Here is a 23948-nt window from a genome sequence, read left to right on the forward strand (position 1 = left end):
TTCCATCTGAAAGTCCTCTGAAGGGGTAATTAGCAACGCGTATATCCTAGAGATCATCTGGGGAGAGTTTCTGTCTCCTCACAATATAGTTCAAACAGGTCAGTTGTCGATAATTTATCGCTGGTCCTTGCTACTCAAAGAAATGGGGCAATTGTAGTGCCTGCCACAAATTTATTTCATATCAGCCCCCCCGGTTGCATCAATGAGGCAACTGTAGGCCATGTCTCAGATTGTAAGAAATGTGATGCCTGAGTGCAGCCCTTCTCTAAGAGCCCTTTAAACACCCTGGTTCCATACCTGGATTGAAGCTGGGGTTTCCCATAATTGGGAACAATGGTGATTGTGTCGACGAATAGCTGGGGTTCTGACAGATCTTTGAGCCTATTCGCAAAGTATGGCCTATAAGGGGATGCGTTTTAAGTGAGTCTGGTAATGTTGCATAACACCAAAGTTCTCTATGCAAAAGTACCGGACTGACCTGTTGCTCCATATCCGTCCACAACTTAAATTCTGTATGTCTACACCAGTCAATCACCCTGCCTATATGGGCCGCTTGATGGTATTTAGATACATCTGGGACTGCTACACCGCCAAAGCACTTGGGTATTATTATAAGGCTTCTGCTAATCTTTGGTCGTTTAATATAAATTTAGTGAAAAGAGTACCTATTTGACGAAAAAAAGACTACTGGGATAGCTGTGGGTAAAGCCTGAAATAAATACAAAAATTTTGGCAGAATACTCATTTTGATAATATTGCATCGACCAAACCACAAATGCAGTCCTTGGTGCCATTTATCTAGTAACGCGCGGTTGTATAACAGTGGAAAATTTACTGTAAAAGTATTACCTAAATTTAATGGAATATGCGTGCCCAAGTATTTTAGCGCTGCAGCTACCCATTTAAAGCTAAAATTGGTTGTATAGTTTGCTGTACCGATAAGGGCAGTGCAACTCCCATGGCCTCCGATTTCATATAATTTATTTTTAAATTTGATAGGGCTCCCTAACTTTCAAATTCCTTCAAAAGGTTAGGCAATGAGACATGTGACCTAGACATAGAGAACAACAGATCGTCCGCATATGCTGAGACTTTATGGTTATGATCCCCTATTTGAAGCCCCTGAATATCCGAGTTTTGACACATTTTGTTCAGTAGGGGTTCTAACAAGAGAGCGAACAACAAGGGGAAAGAAGACACCCCTGACACGTGCCATTTGAGATCTTGATAGGTTCTGAGAATACTCTGTCGTTTACTTTGATCAGAGCCTGTGGGGAAGCATATACCCCGGCAATCCATCAAAGCCTATGATCTCCTATTCTCATATGCCTCAAGACGTCAAACATAAACTGCCAATTAACTCTATCAAACTCCTTTTCTGCATCAGTGCTCAAAAAGACGCATGGAGTTTTTGTTTTATTGGCATGATAGACCAAATTGAGTACTTTAATAGTGTCCCTCGCTTCACGCGAGGGAATAAACCCTACTTGGTCTAAATGCACCAGCTGATAAAGTTAGGGTTGAAGACGGGAGGCAAGTAATTTGGTAAAAAGCTTTAGATCTACATTAAGTGATGAAATTGGCTGGTAACTGCCGCATTCCGATGGATCCTTCCCTTCCTTTGGGATTACCGAAATATGTGCCATAAGTGCATCCGGGAGGAATGCGGCAGTCTGGCCCATAGCATTAAATGCCTTTATCATGTGTGCACTTAACAGTGGAAAGAAATTTTTATAATACTGTACAGTGGAACCTCGGATTACAAGCATAATCCGTTCCATATCAAAGCAAGTTTTCCCATTGAAGTCAATGGAAACAAAAATAATACGTTCCGCATTGACTTCAATGGGATGGAATACCGCATAGAAACGGCCAAAAAGGGCCGAGGACACTTCGGCTGACCTCGGCAAACCTCGGAAAGACTTCCTACCCGAGATTTGCCGTGGACAGCACGGCCTTTCCGTGCATTTCCAAACGGCGCCGATCTGCTGCGATCGGCGACATTTGGCTCTGCTCGGCTCCGGCGCCCCCCCACCTCAGGCCAAAAGCGGTACTGCTCTCGCAAACCGAGTTACGATTTTTAAAAATACAGTGCTCGTATTGCGAAACGCTCGTTGACCGGGTTATTCGTAATCCGAGGTTCCACTGTATTGTAAGTTCATCAGGGCCTGGTGCCTTTCCATGTTTAACCGCTTTTATCACCGTGTTTAGTTCCTCGATTGTGATAGGGGTTTCCAGGCTAAAACGAACCAGGGAGGGTAGCCGGAGAGCCGTGCTGAGAAAAGATATTCCTCTGTAGAGGGCATGGGTAAGGATAGTGGTGCCAGATTATACAAACTGGAATAATATTCTCTGAACCTCTGTGTGATGTCCTTTGGCAGTGAGATTAATTGTCCGTTCTTTCCTTTTATATACGTTATATATGCTGTCCTACACTTTACCTTAAGCTTCCCAGCCAGCACTTTACTACATTTATCTCCCAGTGCATACGTTACTTTCCTCCCAGATTGAATTGCCGCTTTAGCCTTATAGCGGAGGAGATCTCTTATCTGTCGCCTCAAATGTGCCAGATCTTTCCCTATAAGTGGTGTCTGCGTCTTCTTAAGTTGCAGCTTGAGGGCCTGAATTTCTTCTGACAATTTTATTATCTGCGCTTCTCATGCTTTCTTCAGTCGGAAACCATGTTTGTTCATGATCCCCCGGATTCCTGCCTCATGTGCCTCCCAAACTATGCCCGGATCACTCCCCGAGGTGTAGTTCATCTGAAAGTATGCCGTAATTTCTTTAGCTACATCATCTTGAATTTCAGGATTCTGCAGCAAACTTTCATATAAGCGCCAACGCCACTCCGGAGAGTAAGCCAAGCCTGATAGGGAGATACAAAGCGTCACCGGAGCATGGTCTGACCAAGTTATGCTTCCTATAAACACGTCTAGAACGGAGGTGAGTAGATAATGTGGCACCAAAAATAAATCTATACGTGTATACAGTTGATGGGGATTGGAGAAGAAAGTGTAATCTCTCTCCCCTGCGTGTAAAATCCGCCATACATATACCAACTGCATCTCGTACAGCTTCCACATGATACATTTCCTGGTGCCCCCCGGGGTAGAAGAAATCCCAAAGGAAGTATCTACTCTGGGGTCCAAGGGTATATTAAAATCCCCTCCAAGAATCAATATTCCTTCCGCAAATTTCTCTAATTTTGACAAGGTTTTACTTAAAAAAGTGTCTTGATGTACATTTGGTGCATATACCGTGGCTAATGTCACCTTCACGCCTCCGATATGTCCTTTAAGAAATAAAAAGCGACCATCTATATCCAGTCGTTTATCCATAAGAGACCAGGATACCCGACTAGAAATCAGGATGGACACCCCTTTACATTTTGCTTCTTGGTTGCACGCGTGGTACACACAGGGGAAAAATCTATTCTGAAGAAAGGGAAGTCTGCCCGCCCTGAAATGTGTTTCCTGCACAAATGCCACATCTGTACAGGATTGCTTCAGATAGTTCAGAACAGAAGCATCCTCCGTTTTCTCTGCGACATTAAGTCCCTTCACATTTATGGAAGTCACCCGCACCCCCTCCATCCCCTCTAAAGAAGAACAAGAAAAAAAAAACCCCACCTAACTCTCACTCCCACCCCCCTCCCCCTTCGCAAATTATATACTACCCCCCTTTTACTAACCCCTAAGGGAGGCACTCACCCTTGAACCTCTAAACCTACGGTTTACGTGGGTGCAGGCCTAATTGGGGAGTGGTCTGAATCGGCCGAAGGGCTCCACTCCAGACCCCCTCCTCCCGGCCAATCAATAATCACGGCATACCAGCCCTACTAACTTAGCCCAGCCTTTCCTCTTCTACACCTCCTTCCTCCCCCCCCCTCCTCCTCTCTACAAAGAGAGAAGAAGAGAGAGAGAAGAAACCAAAAAAAGAGAAGAGAAGAAAAAAAAAAGGGGGAGAAAAGGGAAAGAGAGAGAAATATTGCTCATCATAAATTGCAGGGGCAGTATTTAACATTTATTTACTGACAGGTATAAACATTCTCTTTTCTCTCCTTCCTCCTTCCCCTTCACCTCCCCTCCCCTCTCAAGTCTTCCCCCCACCCCTCCCCCTCTCAGTTTAACCAGTTTAACCAGAGTCCCCATTTCAGGAAAAAAAAAAATCTCTGCTTGTTTCAGATTTCCAATCTCCCCAACTGGAACCTCCCCCTCCCTTCCCCGGCCAGTTTCCTCTAGAGCATGCCCAGACTGTGTTGTATTATTCCCCTAAAAAGAAAAAAAAAAGGATGGAAGCAATCTTTCCTTGCCTCCTCCTATCACCCCCCTCCAAACCACCACGCCTATCCTAACCCCCCCACCCCCATCTAGTTTCTCCCCTTCCCTATAACATATTAATTCCCTTTATTTCCTTTTATTCCCTCTATATATTTATATATATATAAAATCTCAAATTGTTATCTTGTGAACAAAAATGTTATCAGGTCTACGCATGCTGTGGAGCCAAGTCGGCCGGCGGGTTATGAGTTAATTATTAGTTAATTATTATTTCAGATTTCCGAATTTCCGAATGTACGAAATTCCGAATGTACGAATTGACGAATGTACGAATTTCTGCATGTACAAATGTAAGAATTTACAAATGTACGAATTTATGAATTTACGAATGTATGAATTTACAAATGTACGAATTTACAAATGTACGAATGTATGAATTTACGAATGTGCAAATGTACGAATTTATGAATGTATGAATTTACAAATTTGCGAATTTATGAATATTCTGAAAAATTTGTTAAACGGGTTTTCGTTAATTCGGATATTTCTGAATTAACAAATTTGTCGAAATTTGTTAAAAAACTAATTCGGAACAAAACGAATTGCACATGTCTATGACAGATCAAAGAGTGCGCCTGTCCACAGACTCCATTGATAGGCTGACATTTATCAAAATGAATCAGTCCTGGATCAGCAGCTATCAAGCCCCTGATGCTGATGTAACTGATTGAATTTTCTAGGGATCTGGGATCCTTTGAAGACTGTCTATGCTGCCTATCCTATTCCTGAATCTTGATTATGCTAGCTTCTAACAAAATTTTTGGTTTAGGGCACCACCAACACCCAAGTCCCAATTTTTCTGCACCGGGCACAGCGGGATGGGCACGTTTTCATCTTTTTTATTTTATTATTTATTATATTTATTTTTTATACTGTACTTTTTGCTCCTGCTGCCAATTCTGGCGATCTCCCCCACTCTGACAGCTGGCAATGGATCATCTCCCCACACCTGCTGTCACTTTTTGAAAAGAACGTGGCCGTGCAGGGCTCCACGCACACAGCTGCGTCATTTATTCACAATTTTCTGTGAATGAAGGAACTACCATCAGCCATTACAGTTGATGGCTTGTAGTTCTCAATGAACTGCAAGGGCACTGATGAGTATCTTCGTAGTTCATTGATTCTTCCTGCTCCCAAATAACTGCCTGCCCATACCTCGTACAGCTATCTTGCGCATACCTACCCTTAATCTACCCATTATTATATATGTGCTGCAACTTGGTTGACTCTCAAAACTATAGCGTTAGGACTGCAATACACTGAAGTGCCGTGACGTGGCCACTGCAGCTTACATATATATTTGCAAATGTGTGCAAACTAAGCCCCTTGTTTTTAACGTGAACTGTTAGACAGGGTCAATTCGGTTTGCTGCAGGCTGGCTGGGAATTTGTGTTTGTTTTTTCACATGCGTTGCTCTTCCATGTGCTTCTTGCTGCAAAGGCCAGTTATAGGTTGGGGTGGTTACCATTTGTTTGTACTGTTGGGGAATTGGTGAGGGGATGCACTGGATACCTTTCCTGCAATTGTGCTATTGCTGGGTGTCCAGGGTGTCCATTGCGGCCCTATACCTTTGAGGAGGGCTGGGCTCCCTCCAGGCATACCTGCCCTTAATATATCCATTATTATACATGTGCTCCAAATTGGGAGACTCTCAAAATTATAGAGTTAGGACTGCATACACCAGGGAGCTGTGATGTGGCCACTGCAACTTACGTTTGTATATTTGCAAATGTGCGCAAACTAAACCACTTGTTTTTAATGTGAACTGTAAGACAGGGTCAGTTCAGTTTGTTGCAGGCTGGCTGGTGAGAGAGTTGAGAATTTTTTTTTTTAACAACTAGAGAAAACCTCAAATAAATATAACATAATGTTTAACCATTGTTATTGCAGTGTGAATTACAGCTTCAATGTAGTTGAATTCTGCAGAACACTACAGCTTTAAAAGCTTCCGTTGTAAGGGTATACCTGATGTTAGTCCAGGACAGCAACTTGCACTCCACTACCAGAGATATACCTTGTTTGGCTGCACCTGGCAGTCATATTAGTGTAACATGCCAAGAAAGAAAATGCACCCACCCTGATAATGAGGCAATAGCTAGTTTAGCATCATCCTGGAAGGTCCATGCACACTTAAAGCAAGCACATCTAAAAATACAATGCTGTTTATGGTACTGTTCATATTGATGTGTCTAAGTTTTTTATCTCACACTTTATTGTAAGCTTGTCTGCATGTTTCCAATTAATGCTACGGTCCAAAATTCTACCTTATACCTGACTGTAGCTCATATCCACTGCCACACAATTTTATTCTATTTTTTTTAAACCCATGATTACCATACCAGGTACCAAATACCTTTTTGACACTTCCAAGCAACCACTCTATAAACTTATTGGCAGGCGGGAGGCGGGTGACATGTCTGTACTGCAGAAGCTGAGAAGGGGTGCTCTTACACACTGACGTGGGACCTTTATTCTCCCTTGGGAGAAGGCAGAGGTTACACTGACTTAAAGGGGTTGTAAAGTCAGAAGATTTTTTTTCATATCTTAATGCATTCTATGCATAAAGATAAAAAGCCTTCTGTGTGCAGCAACCCCCCTAATACTTACCTGAGCCCCATCTAGATCCAGCGATGTTGCAGGAATGTCTCGTCTGCCCGGGACTCCCCTCCTCATTGGCTGAGACAGCAGCGTGGCACCATTGACTTCCAATGTTGTCAGAAGCTTAGAGAATTATGGGCTACATGGGTACCTCATCCTATAAGATACTTGGAAATTTGAAAAAGAACAGCTGACGGACATTAGCGGTACCAGAAGAGGACAATGAAAACCCAATAGATAAAATATTGTCTTTATTATAAAAGTTAAAGTTCTTTAACATACTTTTTTTTACTAAAAGAAAACCATTAGCTCAATACATGTATAATATGTCATATGTGACTTGGCTCGGGTGCTCCCATAGCAAGCTGCTTGCCCTATTGTCCCAGGTTTGAAAAATAAAGGCTGTTTTATTGAATTACAACTGCCGTGTGCGATCTGTTTCCTCTCATTTCCAATAAGAAATGCCCTGCCCAGTCAATACAATGAGCTTTTAAAGCTCAGAGATGAACTCAACACCCTCCTATTCTTAAAAATCAAACAATGTCTTCTAGCTGCTAGAGTAACTCTATATGCATTCCCTAATAGTCAGGCAAACTGATGACCAGGGCATGATCAAACACATTCATCCCCTGCATTATGTCACACAAGGGAAAGAGGCACTCTACCTCCCAAGCTGTTGCTTCTGAATTAAAGGTTTCTACCATAAACTTTACACCTCCTTTTCAACCTTTTCAACTCTGACACCTCTCAGCCACAAAATAGATGGGAGGCTATAACAGATTATTTTAGAAATGTAGGCCTGCCCTTTCTAAGGTGAGAAGTCTGAGAGCATCTGAGCACCCATTTAGCATGAAGAACTCGCCCTGTCTATCAAACTAAAGTTGAGCAAAGCCCAAGGCCCTGATGGCCATATTACAAAATGTTCCCTGCTACTCCTTCTACACACTTTTCTAAATGCTAACAGTTGAATTCTAAATAACATTCCAATACCCATAGACTTCCTCAGGGCTCACATAACCATCATTTTGAGCTTGCCAGTCTATTGACAAAGACAGTGGGACTCAGCCCTGCCCCCCGCTCTTTCGACACTGGCTGTGATTAACAGTAGCAGGAGCCAATGAACAGGAAGAGAGCAGACAGAGCCTCTGTTCTCGTGCATATCATTGGACAGAGATTGGGCTCAGGTAAGTATAGAGGAGGCTGGGGGAGAGCAGACTGCATGCAGAAGGTTTTTTTTTTATCCTAAATGCATAGAATACGTTAGGGCAAAAAAAAAAATTCTGCCTTTAGAACCAGTTTAGCTACTTAACAACCAGGCCATAGCCGAATGATGGCTACAGCGTGGTCAGATAACTCTGGGAGTTATTTTTTAGTTAGTTTATTTTTGGAGAACTCTGGGAGGGCTTACTATGATGTCCTCCCAGAATTACGCTCCCATGCACCCCGTGGGGCACACACAGGGGAGTGTCTGTGCTTGTCGGGTTCTCGTAACCCGGCGCGTCACAGATCGGGGTAAAGGGACAATCCCAGCATCCCTTTACCACGTGATCGCTCCATCCAATGATGGAGCTATCTCTGTCAACAAACCGGTGTCATGTCCGGTTCTCACACCGAGCAGAGGAAGGAGAAGCTACAGCATGAGGCTGTGTGAGTTTTTTTCTTTCCTATTCCAAGTGCCGAAATGTGCCCCAGAAGTGCACATCTGTGCTATAGCAATACTTTACAGTACCCCATCAGTGCTCTACAGTGCCACATCTGTGCCTAATTGTAATTGTAAGTATCCATATGCCATGTGAGCGAAATAACCTGCTAATATGACAATTTTGTGAGAAAAAAAAAAAATTATGCAAAGAATTGTGGGAAAAATTACAACTTCAAAAAACTCACCATACCTCTTACTAAATACCTTGGAATGTCTACTTTCCAAAAAGGGGGGGGGGATATTTGTACTTTCCTGGCTTGTTAGGGTCTCAAGAAATGAAATAGCTTTCACAAATACCAAATAATAAACACAGATTTGGGTTATTTTTAACAAAGATATATAGCAGTATAAATTTTGGCCAAAATGTACAAAGAAAAATTACTAATTTGCAAAATTTTATAACAGAAACTAAGAAAAATTCATTTTTTTTTTTTACAAAATGTTTGGTCTTTTTTATTTATAGCGCAAAAAATAAAAAAAAAACCCAGTGGTGATTAAATACCACCAAAAGAAAGCTCTATTTGTGTGGAAAAAAAGGACAACAATTTTATATGAGTACAGTGTTGCATGACTGAGTAATTGTCATTCAAAGTGTGAGAGCACTGAAAGCTGAAAATTGGCCTGGTTAGGAAGGAGGTTTAAGTGCCCAATGGGAAAATGGTTAAATATGCTGGGTGATTTATCAGCTTCAATCATTTCTGTGGTGGTCTTTTAGCAATGAACAGTCACAAACTAAGGCAATTCCAATTTCTGAACTGATTATTGGATCTTATTGACATACTCTTCTAGTGAATACCAAGCGATAGATTTTCCCAGGTGTCCCATTCCATACCTCATAAAACACCTTGCTGTAATTGGCACCATTGAAATCATATATTTTCCAGTTTACACTGATGTCAGTGAGAATCCAATCTCCTTTTGTCATAAAGAATTCCTTTGTATGGTTAAAGACCTCTGTGGATTCACGTAAAGGCATCATTTGTATGTTATTAGCTGAAAAATAAAATAAAATTGTTTATTTCATAAGGCACATAGCAAGGTGTATTGATTTGTAAATGCAAAGGAAATGCAAATTATAATGTGCAATGAGTGCAGAACCATAGTAACAAATTAGAGGTTAGATTAGGTTAACACTGGTGTCTGCAATATCTAGTGTTTTTTTTTCTTTTTTTTTGTTTTGTCTTGATTTTTTGATGCATGGTTTTTCATGCATTTTTCATGACAAACGGGACCAAAACAGTACCTGTATTATCTTTCCCAACGCATGGCAGCACAGCGCACTGGTGTGAACAGGCATCGTAGTAAACAATGATGATCCTTTTGTGCATTACCACGAGCTGGGCATTGTTCAATAGATCTCTCAGAAGTGAACAAGGCTTTATTCTTCAATAATCTGACTAGAATGTACTGGAATCTCTGGCTTGTATGGGTTGCTTAAATTTATCTTTAGTCAATACTTTTTCTTATATAAAGGCATAATAAGTAATTAGTAAAAATAAAAATATATAACCTGCACTAAGATCTAAATCAGTTGCAGCACCTGGAGTATAAGCCTGAATACCGTGCTTGAAATAAAATATCGAAAAAACAAGTGCGCTTACCCCTAAAATAAAATGATACATTCATGTACATAAATAGGTCAATAATAAATGTCACAAGAACAAAGAATTAGGTATAAATAACTTATTTTAAAAAATGCATGTAAATGATAATATACTGTATATATGCAACTAAATCCCCAATTGAAACTGAGATTGGAAAGCCTGCCTTTACACGCACATGAACTTTAATGGTATCCCAGTCTTAGTCTGTAGGGTTCAATATTGGGTTGGCCCATTAATTGCAGCTATAACAGCTTCAACTCTTCTGAGAAGGCTGTCCACAAGGTTTAGGAGTGTGTCTATGGGAATGTTTGATCATTCTTCCAGAAGCACATTTGTGAGGTCAGGCACTGATGTTGGACCCAAAGGTGTTCTATCAGGTTGAGGTCAGGATAAGTTCTTCCACTCCAAACTCACTCATCCATTTCTTTATGGACGCATGCAGTAAAATCAAACAACATTTAAAGTGTAAGTAAAGCCTTTTTTGGCACTTGTACCTACCTACAGGTAAGCCTATAAAAAGGCTTACCTGTAGGAGATGAGCTCAATGTTCGAGTGGAAGGTAGGTCTCAACGACTCAAACATCAGATGTTCTCCCATACACTGAACAGCGAATATTATGGGGCGTTCGGTGCCGCTCAAATTTGCTGCGAACGCCCCATAATATTCGCTGTTCGGCGAATGGGCGAACACCCGAGCAGCGAACACCCAAGCAAGATCGCAGTGCATTGATGTCTGATGATTGGCCAAAGCATGCACCTGACCTGCATGCTTTGGCCAATCACAGCGCGTGTATGTGTGTAGTGTGTATGTGTGTGTATACAGCTGTTATATAGGCAATGGCGGGGTCAACCGTTTACGTCACCAAGTGGCCCCGCCCTTGCCTTTATAACAGCTGTCACAGCCAACAGACAGAAGTCGGCGGGACGCCTCCTATCGGAGCTTTTTTTTCTCTATTTTTCTGGTCCGTTGGCACCGTGATTGAAGATGGCTAGACATCGTGGGACACTTTTTTTTTTAATAAAGGGATTGTCAATAAGTGTCTGTCGTTTTTACTTTTTTTTACACTTTATTTGTGAATGGATAGGGGTACAATGTACCCCATACCCACTCACATGGAGGGGCTTGGATCTGGGGGCCCCCTTGTTAAAGGGGGCTTCCAGAATCCAATAAGCCCTCCACCAGCAGACCTCCACAACCACTGGGGAAGGGTTTTGGGGATGAGGCCCTTGTCCCCATCAACATGGGGACAAGGTGCTTTGGGGAGACCCCAAAGCACCCTCCCCATGTTAAGGGCAAGCGGCCTGGTATGGTTCAGGAGGGGGGGCGCTTGCTTGTCCCCCCCCTTTCCTGGCCTGCCACGGCTGCTTGAGAAAGATGCGCCACTTTTACATGGCTAGACATCATGGGACACTTTTTAATTTTTTTTAATAAAGGGATTGCTTGAGAAAGATGCGCCACTTTTACAGGCAGACAAAGGGGACCCCCCCAGGAGTGATATTTAAAGGAATATTTAATTGTTATTGTTTCACTTTAAGCATTATTAAAATCACTGCTCCTGAAAAAAACAACCATTTTAAACTTTTTTTTGCATTGATACATGTCCCCTAGGGCAATACCTGGGCCCCCAAACACGTTATGGCAATAAATTGCATATAAGCCTTTCAAATTAACACTTTTGATTTTTCACGTTCGTGTCCCATAAACTTTAACAGTGTTCGCATGTTCGCACTAATTTTTTGTCTGTTCGCATGTTCTGGTGCGAACCGAACCGGGGGGGGGGGGAATGTTCAGCTCATCCCTACTTACCTGCAGGTACAGTGAAAATCTCCCAAACCTGCATGGTTTAGTAGATATTCAAATTGCATGCAGCCGGTGACGTAACCAGCACATGCACTCTGAAGGGACGGCATGCCGTGCCTTCCCTTTGGTGCTCCGTGCCATGATTCATGACTTCCGCGTGCATGCAGTGCTGCCAGACGGCTGAAGGATGCAAACCCTGAAGGAAGACAGGGTGAAGATGAAAGCACCTGTCAGCGGTGACAGCTTAGTGATGCATACTAACACATTATGCCTTTACCTTGCAGGGTTTTAAATAAACAAACAAAATTGGTGTGGTTTACAACGGCTTCAATAAAGAAGTATTGCACTTACAATAGCAGCAGCAAAATAAAGAGGCTCCTTTCTTTGATAATGCCCTTTCGGGGGAAACTTGTCAGGTGGAGCCTGATTGAATGACGTCATTGTGCACGCCCACTGCTGTGACTTGTGGCTGTGTTTGGCGTGGATGCAAAATATGCTGTTTAACCACTTACGAACCACCCTCCACAGTTTTACGTCGTCTGTTTGAAGGAGGATATCGTTGTTATGGCGTCAACTAGCTGCCATAACCCTGGTATCCTCTTCTTCAGCGGGCCGTCCGCTACAAGATAAAAGTGGTCTCTGCGGCAGATTCGCTGCAAGATCACTTTTATCGGAGGCGGGAGAGGGCCCGCCCCTCCCGCCACGATCCGGTGGCCTCTGTCGCTTACCGGCAGCAGCGGATGCGATCGCATGTTGTCTCCTGTCAGGTATGGAGACGACATGCGATTGCCTCCGCTGCTGCCAGTAAGCGGCGGAGGCCACCGGATCGCAGCGACAATTGTTGGGCGGAAGCGACGTCAAAACGTCACTTCCGCCCGCAGCTCTTAAAAGGCCATTTTTTTTTAAATGATTTTTTTAATGACATTTTTTTTTATCGCATTTTAGTGTAAATATGAGATCTGAGGTCTTTTTGACCCCAGATCTCCTATTTAAGAGGTCCTGTCATGCTTTTTTCTATTACAAGGGATGTTTACATTCCTTGTAAAAGGAATAAAAGTGACATTTTTTTTTTTAAAACAGTGTAAAAATAAAAAGGTAAAATAAATAAGAAAAAAAATTATTTAAACGCGCCCGTCCCGACAAGCTTGCGTGCAGAAGCGAACGCATATGTGAGTAGCGCCTGCATATGAAAACGGTGTTCAAAGCACACATGTGAGGTATTACCGCGATCGGTAGAGCGAGAGCAATAATTCTAGCCCTAGACCTCCTCTGTATCTCAAAACATACAACCTGTAGAATTTTTTAAACGTTGCCTATGGAGATTTTTAAGCATAAAAGTTTGTCGCCATTCCACGAGCGGGCGCAATTTTGAAGAGTGACATGTTGCATATCAATTTAATCGGCATAACATTATCTTTCACAATATAAAAAAAATTGGGCTAACTTTACTGTTGTCTTATTTTTTAATTCAAAAAAGTGTATTTTTTCCCAAAAAGTGCACTTGTAAGACCGCTGCGCAAATACGGTGTGACACAGAAAGTATTGCAACGACCGCCATATTATTCTCTAGGGTGTTAGAAAAAAAATATATAATGTTTGCGGGTTCTAAGTAATTTTCTAGCAAAAAAAACAGTTTTTAACTTGTAAACAACAAATCTCAGAAAGAGGCTCGATCCTTAAGTGGTTAATATGCTGCTACTATTGCAAGTGTATACCTAATTCTTTGCACTTTGTTTCTTTATAATTGTGTTGCACATATTTTTTTTATATTATTTTGGGGCATAGATTATATATTATTCATCATATTGTTCTTGTGACATTTATTATTGACCTTATCTTATTTTAGGGGTAAGCACACTTGTTCTTTTAATATAAAAATTAATAGTTAACACTCTTATCAATGTTCTTGATTAAATGTGAAAGTGTCAAAGTTTCTGCAGTTTTTCAAGTTTCGGCAAGTGCCGTAATCCATGTTTTAATGAGGAATACAGGTAGTAAGGAAATCTCTCCAAGTGAGAAAAATCTGCTTTGATACAGTTATCATTGGTTCCTAATATGTAGGTGGGAATAGCTGGATCCAAAACTGATTCCATTCCTTGGTGTGAAGGTGAGTCCATACTGTGGAAAACAGTGGGGTTGATTTATCAAAGGCAAATGCGCTGTTCACTTTGCAAAGGAATTTTCCCCCGAACCTTGTAAAATATGATGAAGTTTCAGTTTGCAAAGAATACCCAATTTTGTGCAAGGGACAATAAAAAAAACTGCATTTTTGCTTGCATTTGATTGGATGATAAAAAATCAGCAGAGCTTCACCGCATTCATTAAGCTCTGGGGAAAATGTCCTTGCAAAGTAAACAATCTATTTGCCTTCAGTAAAACAACTCCAATGACTCTGGCTAAGTAACTCTAACATTAAAGGTGCCACAGGTGAACATAGTGAGATATAAGCAGATTCATAAGATTTCAGCAATTATTACATTACAATAGGTATTCAATACAACTAATTCAGAAGAGTGAGTAAATAACATTAGCATACTTTACAAGTTTGAAGTCAGGGTGAGATGTATGGCAGTAGACAAGGTAGGAGTCCCTCACCCAAGGGAAGGTGATGTAGATGGAGATCAGCTTTTAATAGATATAGGATAATTTTAAACACATACATACCGTTATAAATATAAGAGCCAAATGAAATTGTACAGACTTGTGTGTCGAAGGGAAAACTGAAAATATTTAATTTACAAGCAGCAACAGTCAGTAAGCTTCTAAAATCGGTCATATTTCCATTATGATAGACAATGTAGTATGGATTTTTTTGAGATTTATCATCATAGTCAATCCTGTATAAATAGATGTTATATTGTAAAGCCTTAGAATCATACATCTCTAACTTAAATCACAATGTGTTGCTTAAAGAGTAACATTGCAAGGGTTTTAACACACTTTGTTGCACGTTCCCACCTGTTTTTGCACATAAGGAATAGCTCTTTTTAGATCATGTGGTTTGCAAAGTGATTCTGAATGGGAGTCGCTAATTCATTATAATCAGCTAGTGCAATTTAGGGTTTTGATGAGAAAATTTGCAGTGTCTTAATCCTTTTAGAAGTAATTTACCCTAAGGCTTGATTCACACCTATGCATTTTTAGTGCTTTTTGCATTTTGCAGATTTGCTCTACAGAATGTGTTCCAGAGGAAACCATGTTAAATGGGCTGTAGTGCAAATCTGCAATGCAAAAACCACTAAAAATGCATAGGTGGGAATCAGGCCTTAGGGAGTATCTCATCAAAAAGGATATTTGTGTTGCAGAGTTGCAACTGTGTACAGAACGCTTCCAGATTGCCATATTGCATTGAGTTTTATAGAAAATTACAGCGGCTACTTTTTGAACAGGAGAGGTAACTTTTAATAACATTAACCACTTCAGCCCCGGAAGGTTTTACCCCCTTCCTGACCAGAGCACTTTTTAAAATTTGGCACTGCGTCGCTTTAACTGCTAATTGCGCGGTCATGCAATGCTGTACCCAAACGAAATTTGCGTCCTTTTTTTCCCCACAAAGACAAATTTCTTTTGATGGTATTTGATCACCTCTGCATTTTTATTGTTTGCACTATGAACGGAAAAAGACCGAAAATTTTGAAAAAAAATGATATTTTTGTTATAAAAATCCAATAAACTCAATATAAAATAGCTTGGGGTGTCTACTTTCCAAAATGGGGTAATTTGGGGGGGTTTGTGCCATCTGGGCATTCCATTGCCTCCGAAACTGTGATAGGCAGTGAGGAGTGAAATCAAAAATTTACATCCTTAGAAACCCTGAAGGCGGTGCTTGGTTTTCGGGGTCCCGTACGTGGCTAGGCTCCCAAAAAGTCTCACACATGCGGTATCCTCGTACTCAGGAGAAGCAACAGAATGTATTTTGGGGTGTAATTTCACATATGCGCATGGCATATTTCAGCAATATATCATTTAGTGACAACTTTGTCCAAAAAAAAAGTGTCTTTTTCCTACAACTTGTGTTACAATATAAAATATTCAACGGACTCAACATGCCTCTCAGCAAATAGCTTGGGGTGTCTACTTTCCAAAATGGGGTCATTTGGGGGGGGGTTTGAACTGTCCTGGCATTTTATGCACAACATTTAGAAGCTGTCATGTCACACATCACCCACTCTTCTAACCACTTGAAGACAAAGCCCTTTCTGACATTTTTTGTTTACATGAAAAAATATTTTTTTTGCAAGAAAATTACTTTGAACCCCCAAACATTATATATTTTTTAAAGCAAAGACAGATTAAAATGGTGGGTGTTTCATTTTTTTTTCATACAGTATTTGCACAGCAATTTTTCAAACGCATTTTTTTGGGACAAAAAACACACTTTTTTTAATTTTAATGCACTAAAACACACCATATTGCCCAAATGTTTGATGAAATAAAAAAGATGATTTTAGGCCAAGTACATGGATACCAAACACGACATGCTTTAAAATTGCACACAAACGTGCAGTGGCGACAAACTACATACATTTTTAAAAGCCTTTAAAAGCCTTTACAGGTTACCACTTTAGATTTACAGAGGAGGTCTACTGCTAAAATTACTGCCCTCGATCTGACCTTCAAGTCAGGGGATTTTTGGGTAGTTACTTGAACTATTGCCAAATACCAAGCAACTAGCTATATGTATTTAGGATATTGTTTTTTTATCCATAAATTATGGGCAACCTTTTACTTATAAAGCCATTAAAAGTTATGTAGCTCTACACATCATACATAGGCCCCAAAAATCCCCTTTTTGCCATAATGTGTTAACATGTCTGTTAGCCCTATACTCATGGATATAACAAAATATAGGTCCATATTTATGGATTTAGTATTTTACTCTAACAAACTTTTTTGAAAAAAAAAACCCTTTCCACCTCCCACATCCCCCCCCCCCTTCTTGAAAGCAGCATATATCGTTGAGTCTATCCAGTCCCTACAATTCTCTATATAGGCCATTTTTCCCTTATATATAGATCTATGTACCAAAGCTCACATTGAATTTGGCATATATGACTATGTATTATTCTTATACCATAGGATTTGGCATATGTATCTACTTAGCCGTTCCTTGTGGACCGCATAGGCCGGATGCATAATATGACTCTGCCTGTCTAAAATGCTGTCACCCATGAATATTGATATGGGACTACACTACTAAACAAAGTTTTGAGTGGTCTATTCACTCCAACCCTTTCTCTAAATATTGGGAGATCAATATTGCAAGCATTACACTCGGAAAATTGCATCCTCCTTGATTCTTCTCTCCTTTTTTTTAAACAACTGCAAATGGTGTAACAAGTAAGTCTGTTTTTTGTTGGTGTGTCACTATTGTCAGTTACAGTTCTCTTCCCCAAGCTCCCTAACGAATTCCTATATGTCCACCAAACTATTAATGTCCAATATATCTTTTGCACTCTGTTGCTTAGTATACTTTTACTTCTTATACACTTGCAGATTACATTGTATAACTGCACAGGAAATTCCCTGAAGAAGGAATTCACATTTCATACATTCCGAAACATGTTGGATTTTTCCACAAGTATCATTCACGTATGAGTTCTTTATGAGTAGAACCTGTATGTAAAGGATTTTTCGCAGTTTTTTGTACATTGTATTGCTCTTATTTTTATATTATATGATATTTTGAATAAAATTTACCCTTTGTTTTATACATACTCTGTTAGCTTTCATCTTTAGACTCTTCTTTACTATTTATCTCCCTCCCACCCACAAAATCCCTGGGGTCGCCACCCCTCTCTTGGGGTCCACTTTTTCTTGACACTCTTTTTAGTTATGCCCATGTTGAGAGATAAGCCCAGAAAGAGCTTAAATTCAGAAACCTTAATTGGTCTCCAATCTCTGGCAAGGGAGGACTGGGGAATAGTGGCGATGTATTGACCAGCATACAAATTGCTTTGGTCCACAATAGATCTATATAGATCTTTGGTGAAAAACAGCAAATAAAAATCAAGTGACGTAAAATCAACTGTTTCCACCTGAATGCCGGGTTGGCCAGTGAATGGGGGAAGTATGGGTGCTGCAGAAGTGGTGGGTTCCCAATTAGGATTGGCGAATGCAGCAGGAAGGGCACTATGAGCACGACGGGCCTGTGTTTGTCTTCTTCTTGGTGGCAGCAGGACACTACTTGTGCTTGCCACCTCACCATCTTGAACTGCACTTACGGGACTCGCCACGTCACCACGTGATACTGCAGTGCTGGTTTGACTACGACCGGGGTGTACTAGGCCGCTGGTGCTTGCCAGTTCACCAGAAGGAATAGCGGCGCTAGTACTGCTCTGCTCCATACGAGGGACCTGCGGTTCTTGCACCTCAACAACAGCAGAAGAAGAATGGGGTCGGTACGCCTGATCTCGGCAGGGACCACAAGTCCGTTGTCAGAGCTATCTGTTATGGAGCCGCTGTCATCTACAGGATTGTATTCTGAGCCTAAATCTGACAGATGAGTGACTTCCTCTTCACTATCTGTCATGCTTAGAAACGTGTAGGCCTCTTCACTACTGTACCTTCAATTTGCCATTTTGGGCTCTAAATTTAGTGGTACAGTAATGAGATTCACAGGTAAAAAAGCTCCTGACTGTTAGCGACTATATCAAAACGCTACCAAAAAAACTGTTATGCCCTGTACACACGGTCGGACATTGATCAGACATTCTGACAACAAAATCCATGGATTTTTTCCGAAGGATGTTGGCTCAAACTTGTCTTGCATACACACGGTCACACAAAGTTGTCGGAAAATCTGATCGTTCTGAACGCGGTGACGTAAAACACGTACGTCGGGACTATAACCGGGGCAGTAGCCAATAGCTTTCATCTCTTAATTTATTCTGAGCATGCGTGGCACTTTGTGCATCGGATTTGTGTACACACGATCGGAATTTAACCGATCGGAGTTTGTTGTCGGAAAATTTTATAGCTTGCTCTCAAACTTTGTGTGTCGCAAATTCCGACGGAAAAAGTCCGATGGAGCCCACACACGATCAGAATTTCCGACAACGCAATCCGATCGCACTTTTTCCATCGGAAAATCCAACCGTGTGTACAGGGCATATGCGATCGCAGGGATCAGGCCTGACTCTGCGAACGCTGCAGTTATGTGTGTTTATTGTTTTGTAAGTGACAGTGATCGATCGATACTGCACTTGGGTGGGCTGGGCAGAGGGGCAAAACGCAGGTGCTAGCAGGTATCTGGGCTGATCCCACCAACACTGCGTTTTTGGGAACCCTAAACTGCTGGGGACGCTAGTATAGATCTGATCGGATCAGATATCGATCCGTTCAGATACTATACCACTAAGGGAAGTGTATGCTGCGTGTGTGGGTGTTAGCGGTACTGGCTCTAACTTGACGCTGCCTGGGGCGACGCAGACCCTATCTGACCCCAAAACCTAACTGATATTACCCGCCAGGTGATCAGGGGGTTAAACCTTTATTAGGTAATAAATGGCGGGTGCCCTGACACTATAAAAAACAAATGAACTAACCAGCGTCACCCGTAACAGTTATACGGTGATCACTGGTGAAAGGGTTAACTAGGGGGCAATCAGGGGGTTAAAACCTTTATTAGGTAGTATATGGGGGTACCCGACGCTATAAAAAGCTGAAGGCGAACCTAAATACTTATCTGCCTAACTAGCGTCACCTGTGACTCTAATACAGCGAACAAAAAAACGATCGCTTAGTGACACTGGTGACGGGGGGTGATCAAGGGGTTAAACCTTTATTAGGGGGGTTAGGGGGGTACCCTAGACCTAAAGGGGCCTAACACTAAATGCCCTACCACTTATAACAGTCACAAATGACACCAATGCAATAATCAGTATAAAAAAAAAAAAACTGCTATTGGTGTCACTGTGACAGGGGGTGCAGGGGGGTGATTGGGGGGTGTTTGGGGCATGAAAAGTGTGCCTGCGTGTTCTACTGTTAGTGTAGTGTTGGTGCAAACTTACTTCTCTCCTCGGCGCCGGAACAAAAAGACCAACATTACATTTTTTTTACATTACAGCAGCAGAGGAAGATTCTCATTCACCGGGAGGTGAATCAATGGCCTCCCCCTCAGCACGGATCGCTCCTGGAAGGAAGCCGCCCATACGTGACTTTGCCTGCCTGTGTCATTCTGCCGCAGTATATCTGCGTGAGGCGGTCGGCAAGTGGTTAAAGAGGAAGTAAACTTCCTCTGCAGACATTTACCTATAGGTAAGCCTATAATAAGGCTTACCCATAGGTAGTGAAAATATCTCCTTAACGTGTACCGTTTGGGAGATATTTACATTAAATGCAGCCAGTGACATCACTGGCGCATGCGCTTTGAAGCAACTGCCATGGGTGCCATTCCTTCCGAGACCCGTGGTGTGAACAGCAGCTCCCGCGCATATGCACAGGAGTGACATCATCGCGGCTCCAGCCAATCACAGTGCTGGAGCCCACGAGCCCGGAAGAAACTCCGGGGAAAATATCAGCCGTCTCAGCGGTGTGTGGTCGCCACTGCAAAAGCTTTGTTCTAAAGTAATTATTTCATAATGAGCTAGTATGTGATGCAAACTAGCTCATTATGCCTTTGTCCTACAGGGTTCTTTTTTTTTTTTTTTTTTTTTAAAACCTCTTTACAACCTCTTTAAAAATGTGGCTTGTGTAGCAATTGTATATGCTATATTATTTTTTTATTTACTATATTTTCTCCCATAGAAGGGGAGTTACCCTTTAAAATGTGTACTAGAACCCTGTTACTGCAGTAGCTGGAGGGATAATTGTTTTTAGTCTGGTTTAAAATAGCCCATAGAAACTATTGGTTTGGCAATAACAATTTGCTAAAAATGGCATATTTAGTAATTTTAGCTTTTGAGTTCCGTTTTGTCACATAGCACAGAATGTTGTAGACAACTAGACAAATTATCAAATTTTTGAACATTATTGTGACTAACTGTTAAGCACTCTTGACTTGCCACCTTTAGATCTTGCATATTAACTTAATGGGCTTTGTATATGCTCTCCAAGTTTGAGGGGACTTACTCCCAATATCCAGTTTAAGGGGTTAGCTTAGCTTCAATCCAAACTGAGTGCATTGACTTTGAGTGTTTTGTACTCACTTGCAAGGCATATTTGCTTTGATCTACCAGCTCTTCTCACAATCTGTGACACTGATGTTCTTTACTTTTGCTATGCCTACTGTATAACTGAATCCATTCTGCTCCAGCAATCATCAAAGTGTTTTTTTTCTAGCAGAGATATATTTCTTTAGATGGTAAAGGGTCTAGTGAAAAACATTTGGCCCTATAGCTAGCTATTAAAATATAAAAAGGCTGCTATTGTTGAATTTCTGATAATGCTAGTGACTAACCTGACCCCTTTTGACTTCAATATGTTCTGGGTTGTTGGTGTAGCACCCTCCTAGATAGGTGCTAGGGATTAGGTAAATTTAGCTTTGGCTCACTATATCTAGTGGTACTGCTCCTAATTTGATTTTAGGCAAATTTAGTGTTGCACACTGTAATCAATTAAGTTCTGTTGAATATTGTGGCCTGTTCTGCATTTCTCCTACTGCAAGTTTGATTTCTCCCTCTGCTTTCTAGAGAACTGTGGGTCTCTCTGGAACATACATGTGGAACAAGGCAAATGGGCAGAATATTTATACATATACAGGCAGTCCCAGAGTTACAAACACCGAGTTACGAACGACTCCTACTTACAAACGCCCTCAAATGCCGGCCACTTGTGCTCCACGCTGGTCCTGGATATCTCTGAGCACCTCCGGACACATCCTACACTGCAGTACTACATGTACTGCATGGCCAGAAGAGCCCCAGATAACATAATAAGCGCCCGCAACATCCCACATCAATGCACAGGCGGAAGTTACACTTACAAATGCAGTGTTCCGACTTACGAACAAACTCCACTTGAGAACAAACCTACAGTCCTTATTGTGTTCGTAACTCGGGGACTCCCTGTAATAGGTAGTCTTGCGAGCAACTAAAATACAAGCTGAGTAATATATGTAAGTAGCAAGTAACACACTTCCAATATAAATGTGCAAATAAACTCAAAACAAATAATGCTGCACTAGTGATAATAAATGTATCCAACCCCCTGATGAGTCACGAGACCCTGTGATGTAACGCGTAGGGGAGGGGCAGATTCGTTTGTCAAGACGCTTTTGCATCTCTCACAGAGAGGCACGAAGCAGCTACAGCATTGTGGTTTATATGATCTATGCTGTATACAGTTGGGGCACTAGAGCACCTTATAAATGTGAGTTATATGCACATTTTTTTATAAATGTAATATTGTTTAAAAACGATATAAGCACTATTTGGAGCTCTTTTTCTCTCATATATATCGAGACACATCAATGGAGCAAGGAGGAGGAAAGCATGATCTGTTAGTCCGGGGTGACTAAAAAGCTTTATTTGACCAAACTTAAGTGTGAGGTCAGCGCATTTCTTATGGGGGAGCACTGAGGTGAATAGATACAAAGCATGGATTTTTGAAAATTTGTGAAGACTCAACAAGTTACAACTTTTTTCTGACATTTTCATGAATTAAATATTTGATTGCACTCAAGCATGTGATTTATATTATTACAAGAAGAAATACACATGAATGTATCATATTATTGTATATTCACATGTTATTATGTTGGCACGCATATTTGCACAGGAGAATTGATACACTAAGTGGTTGGATACATTTATTATCACTAGGGCAGCATTATTTGAATATTTATACAGCCCTGGCCAATCCCTGGGAGAGTGACCCATGTGGCAGTTGGGAGTCTGTATAAATACTTTGAGACACATAGCTTCCAGGTCTTTTCCTGTAGGAGAGGAACGCAGCCTACGGGAGGCTGCTTGGCCCCTTAGCTTATCTTGCCATGTGCTTGTGAGATGCTGAGGCCGCAGGTGGGTGACCCAAGGGCATGCTTTGCTGAAGTTACAGAAAGCTGACTGAGGGTGACTGAAGCTGACTGAAGCTGTTGTGTGAAGATCTAGTCTGGTATCACAGGAAAAAAAGTTGTTGCATGGGTTGCAAGGAGGCAACCAACTTTCCAAGGACATTTTGTGAGTACAGGCTGCTGTGAGAGATATTAGAGACTGTGGGGTGCTGCCACTAGACATGTGCAAATCATTTTGGTCCGAATACAAATACACTTGATGTCAGAAGGGGGCCCTGCCATTGAGTGATGTAGCCAGGTGGCCTTGCCCCTTGCCTTTATAAGAACTGTCAAAGCGTACAATGGGCAGTTGGCAGGAGGCCTCCCAGGAGGCAAGAGCGTTTTTATTTTTTTGGGTCTGGCGGGTGTCGTTATTGACGATGGATTTACATCAGGGGAAACAAATTTTTTTTTCTTAATAAAGGACATGTCAAAAACAGTTTCTTGTGGTTATTACTTTGACACTTTTTTGGTGAATGGGTAGCAGTATGATGTACCCGATACCCATTCACATGGGGAGGGATCTGGGGGCCCCCTTGTTAAAGGGGCTTCCAGATTCCAATAAGCCCCCTCCCCGCAGACCCCAACAACAACAGCCCAGGGTTTTCAGGAAGAGGCCCTTGTCCCTATGCGCCACTTTGCACTTTGTCAAAATGGGAACAAGGTGCTTTGGGTGGGAGGGGCACAGAGCCCCCTACTCCAAAGCACCCACCCCCCCATGTTGAGAGCATGTGGCCTGGTATGGTTCAGGAGGGGACGCTCGCTCCCCCCCCCCTCCTGACCTGCGGGGCTGCATGCTCGGATAAGGGTCTGGTATGGATTTTTGGGAAGACCCTACGCCGCTTTTTTAACATTTTTCTATTGTTTTCTTTAAATTCTACTGTCAGTGGGGAAGTCCACTGACAGATGAT

At 41.7% G+C, this 23948-nt stretch overlaps 1 protein-coding gene across 1 annotated transcript in view; it reads right to left on the bottom strand.

Annotated features, from left to right (window-relative positions):
* LOC141112551 (5-hydroxytryptamine receptor 3A-like) overlaps positions 1 to 23948 on the bottom strand; it is a 97494-nt gene that overhangs the window by 25310 nt on the left and 48236 nt on the right. Inside the window, exons 5-6 of the mRNA XM_073605471.1 lie at positions 14709 to 14881; positions 9473 to 9633 (exon numbers count right to left, since the gene is read on the bottom strand). Coding sequence (XP_073461572.1) covers positions 9473 to 9633; positions 14709 to 14881 — 334 coding nt within the window. The remainder of the gene's footprint in view (positions 1 to 9472; positions 9634 to 14708; positions 14882 to 23948) is intronic.

Source organism: Aquarana catesbeiana, linkage group LG11 (assembly GCF_042186555.1).
Source record: "Aquarana catesbeiana isolate 2022-GZ linkage group LG11, ASM4218655v1, whole genome shotgun sequence".
Lineage (NCBI taxonomy): Eukaryota > Metazoa > Chordata > Amphibia > Anura > Ranidae > Aquarana > Aquarana catesbeiana.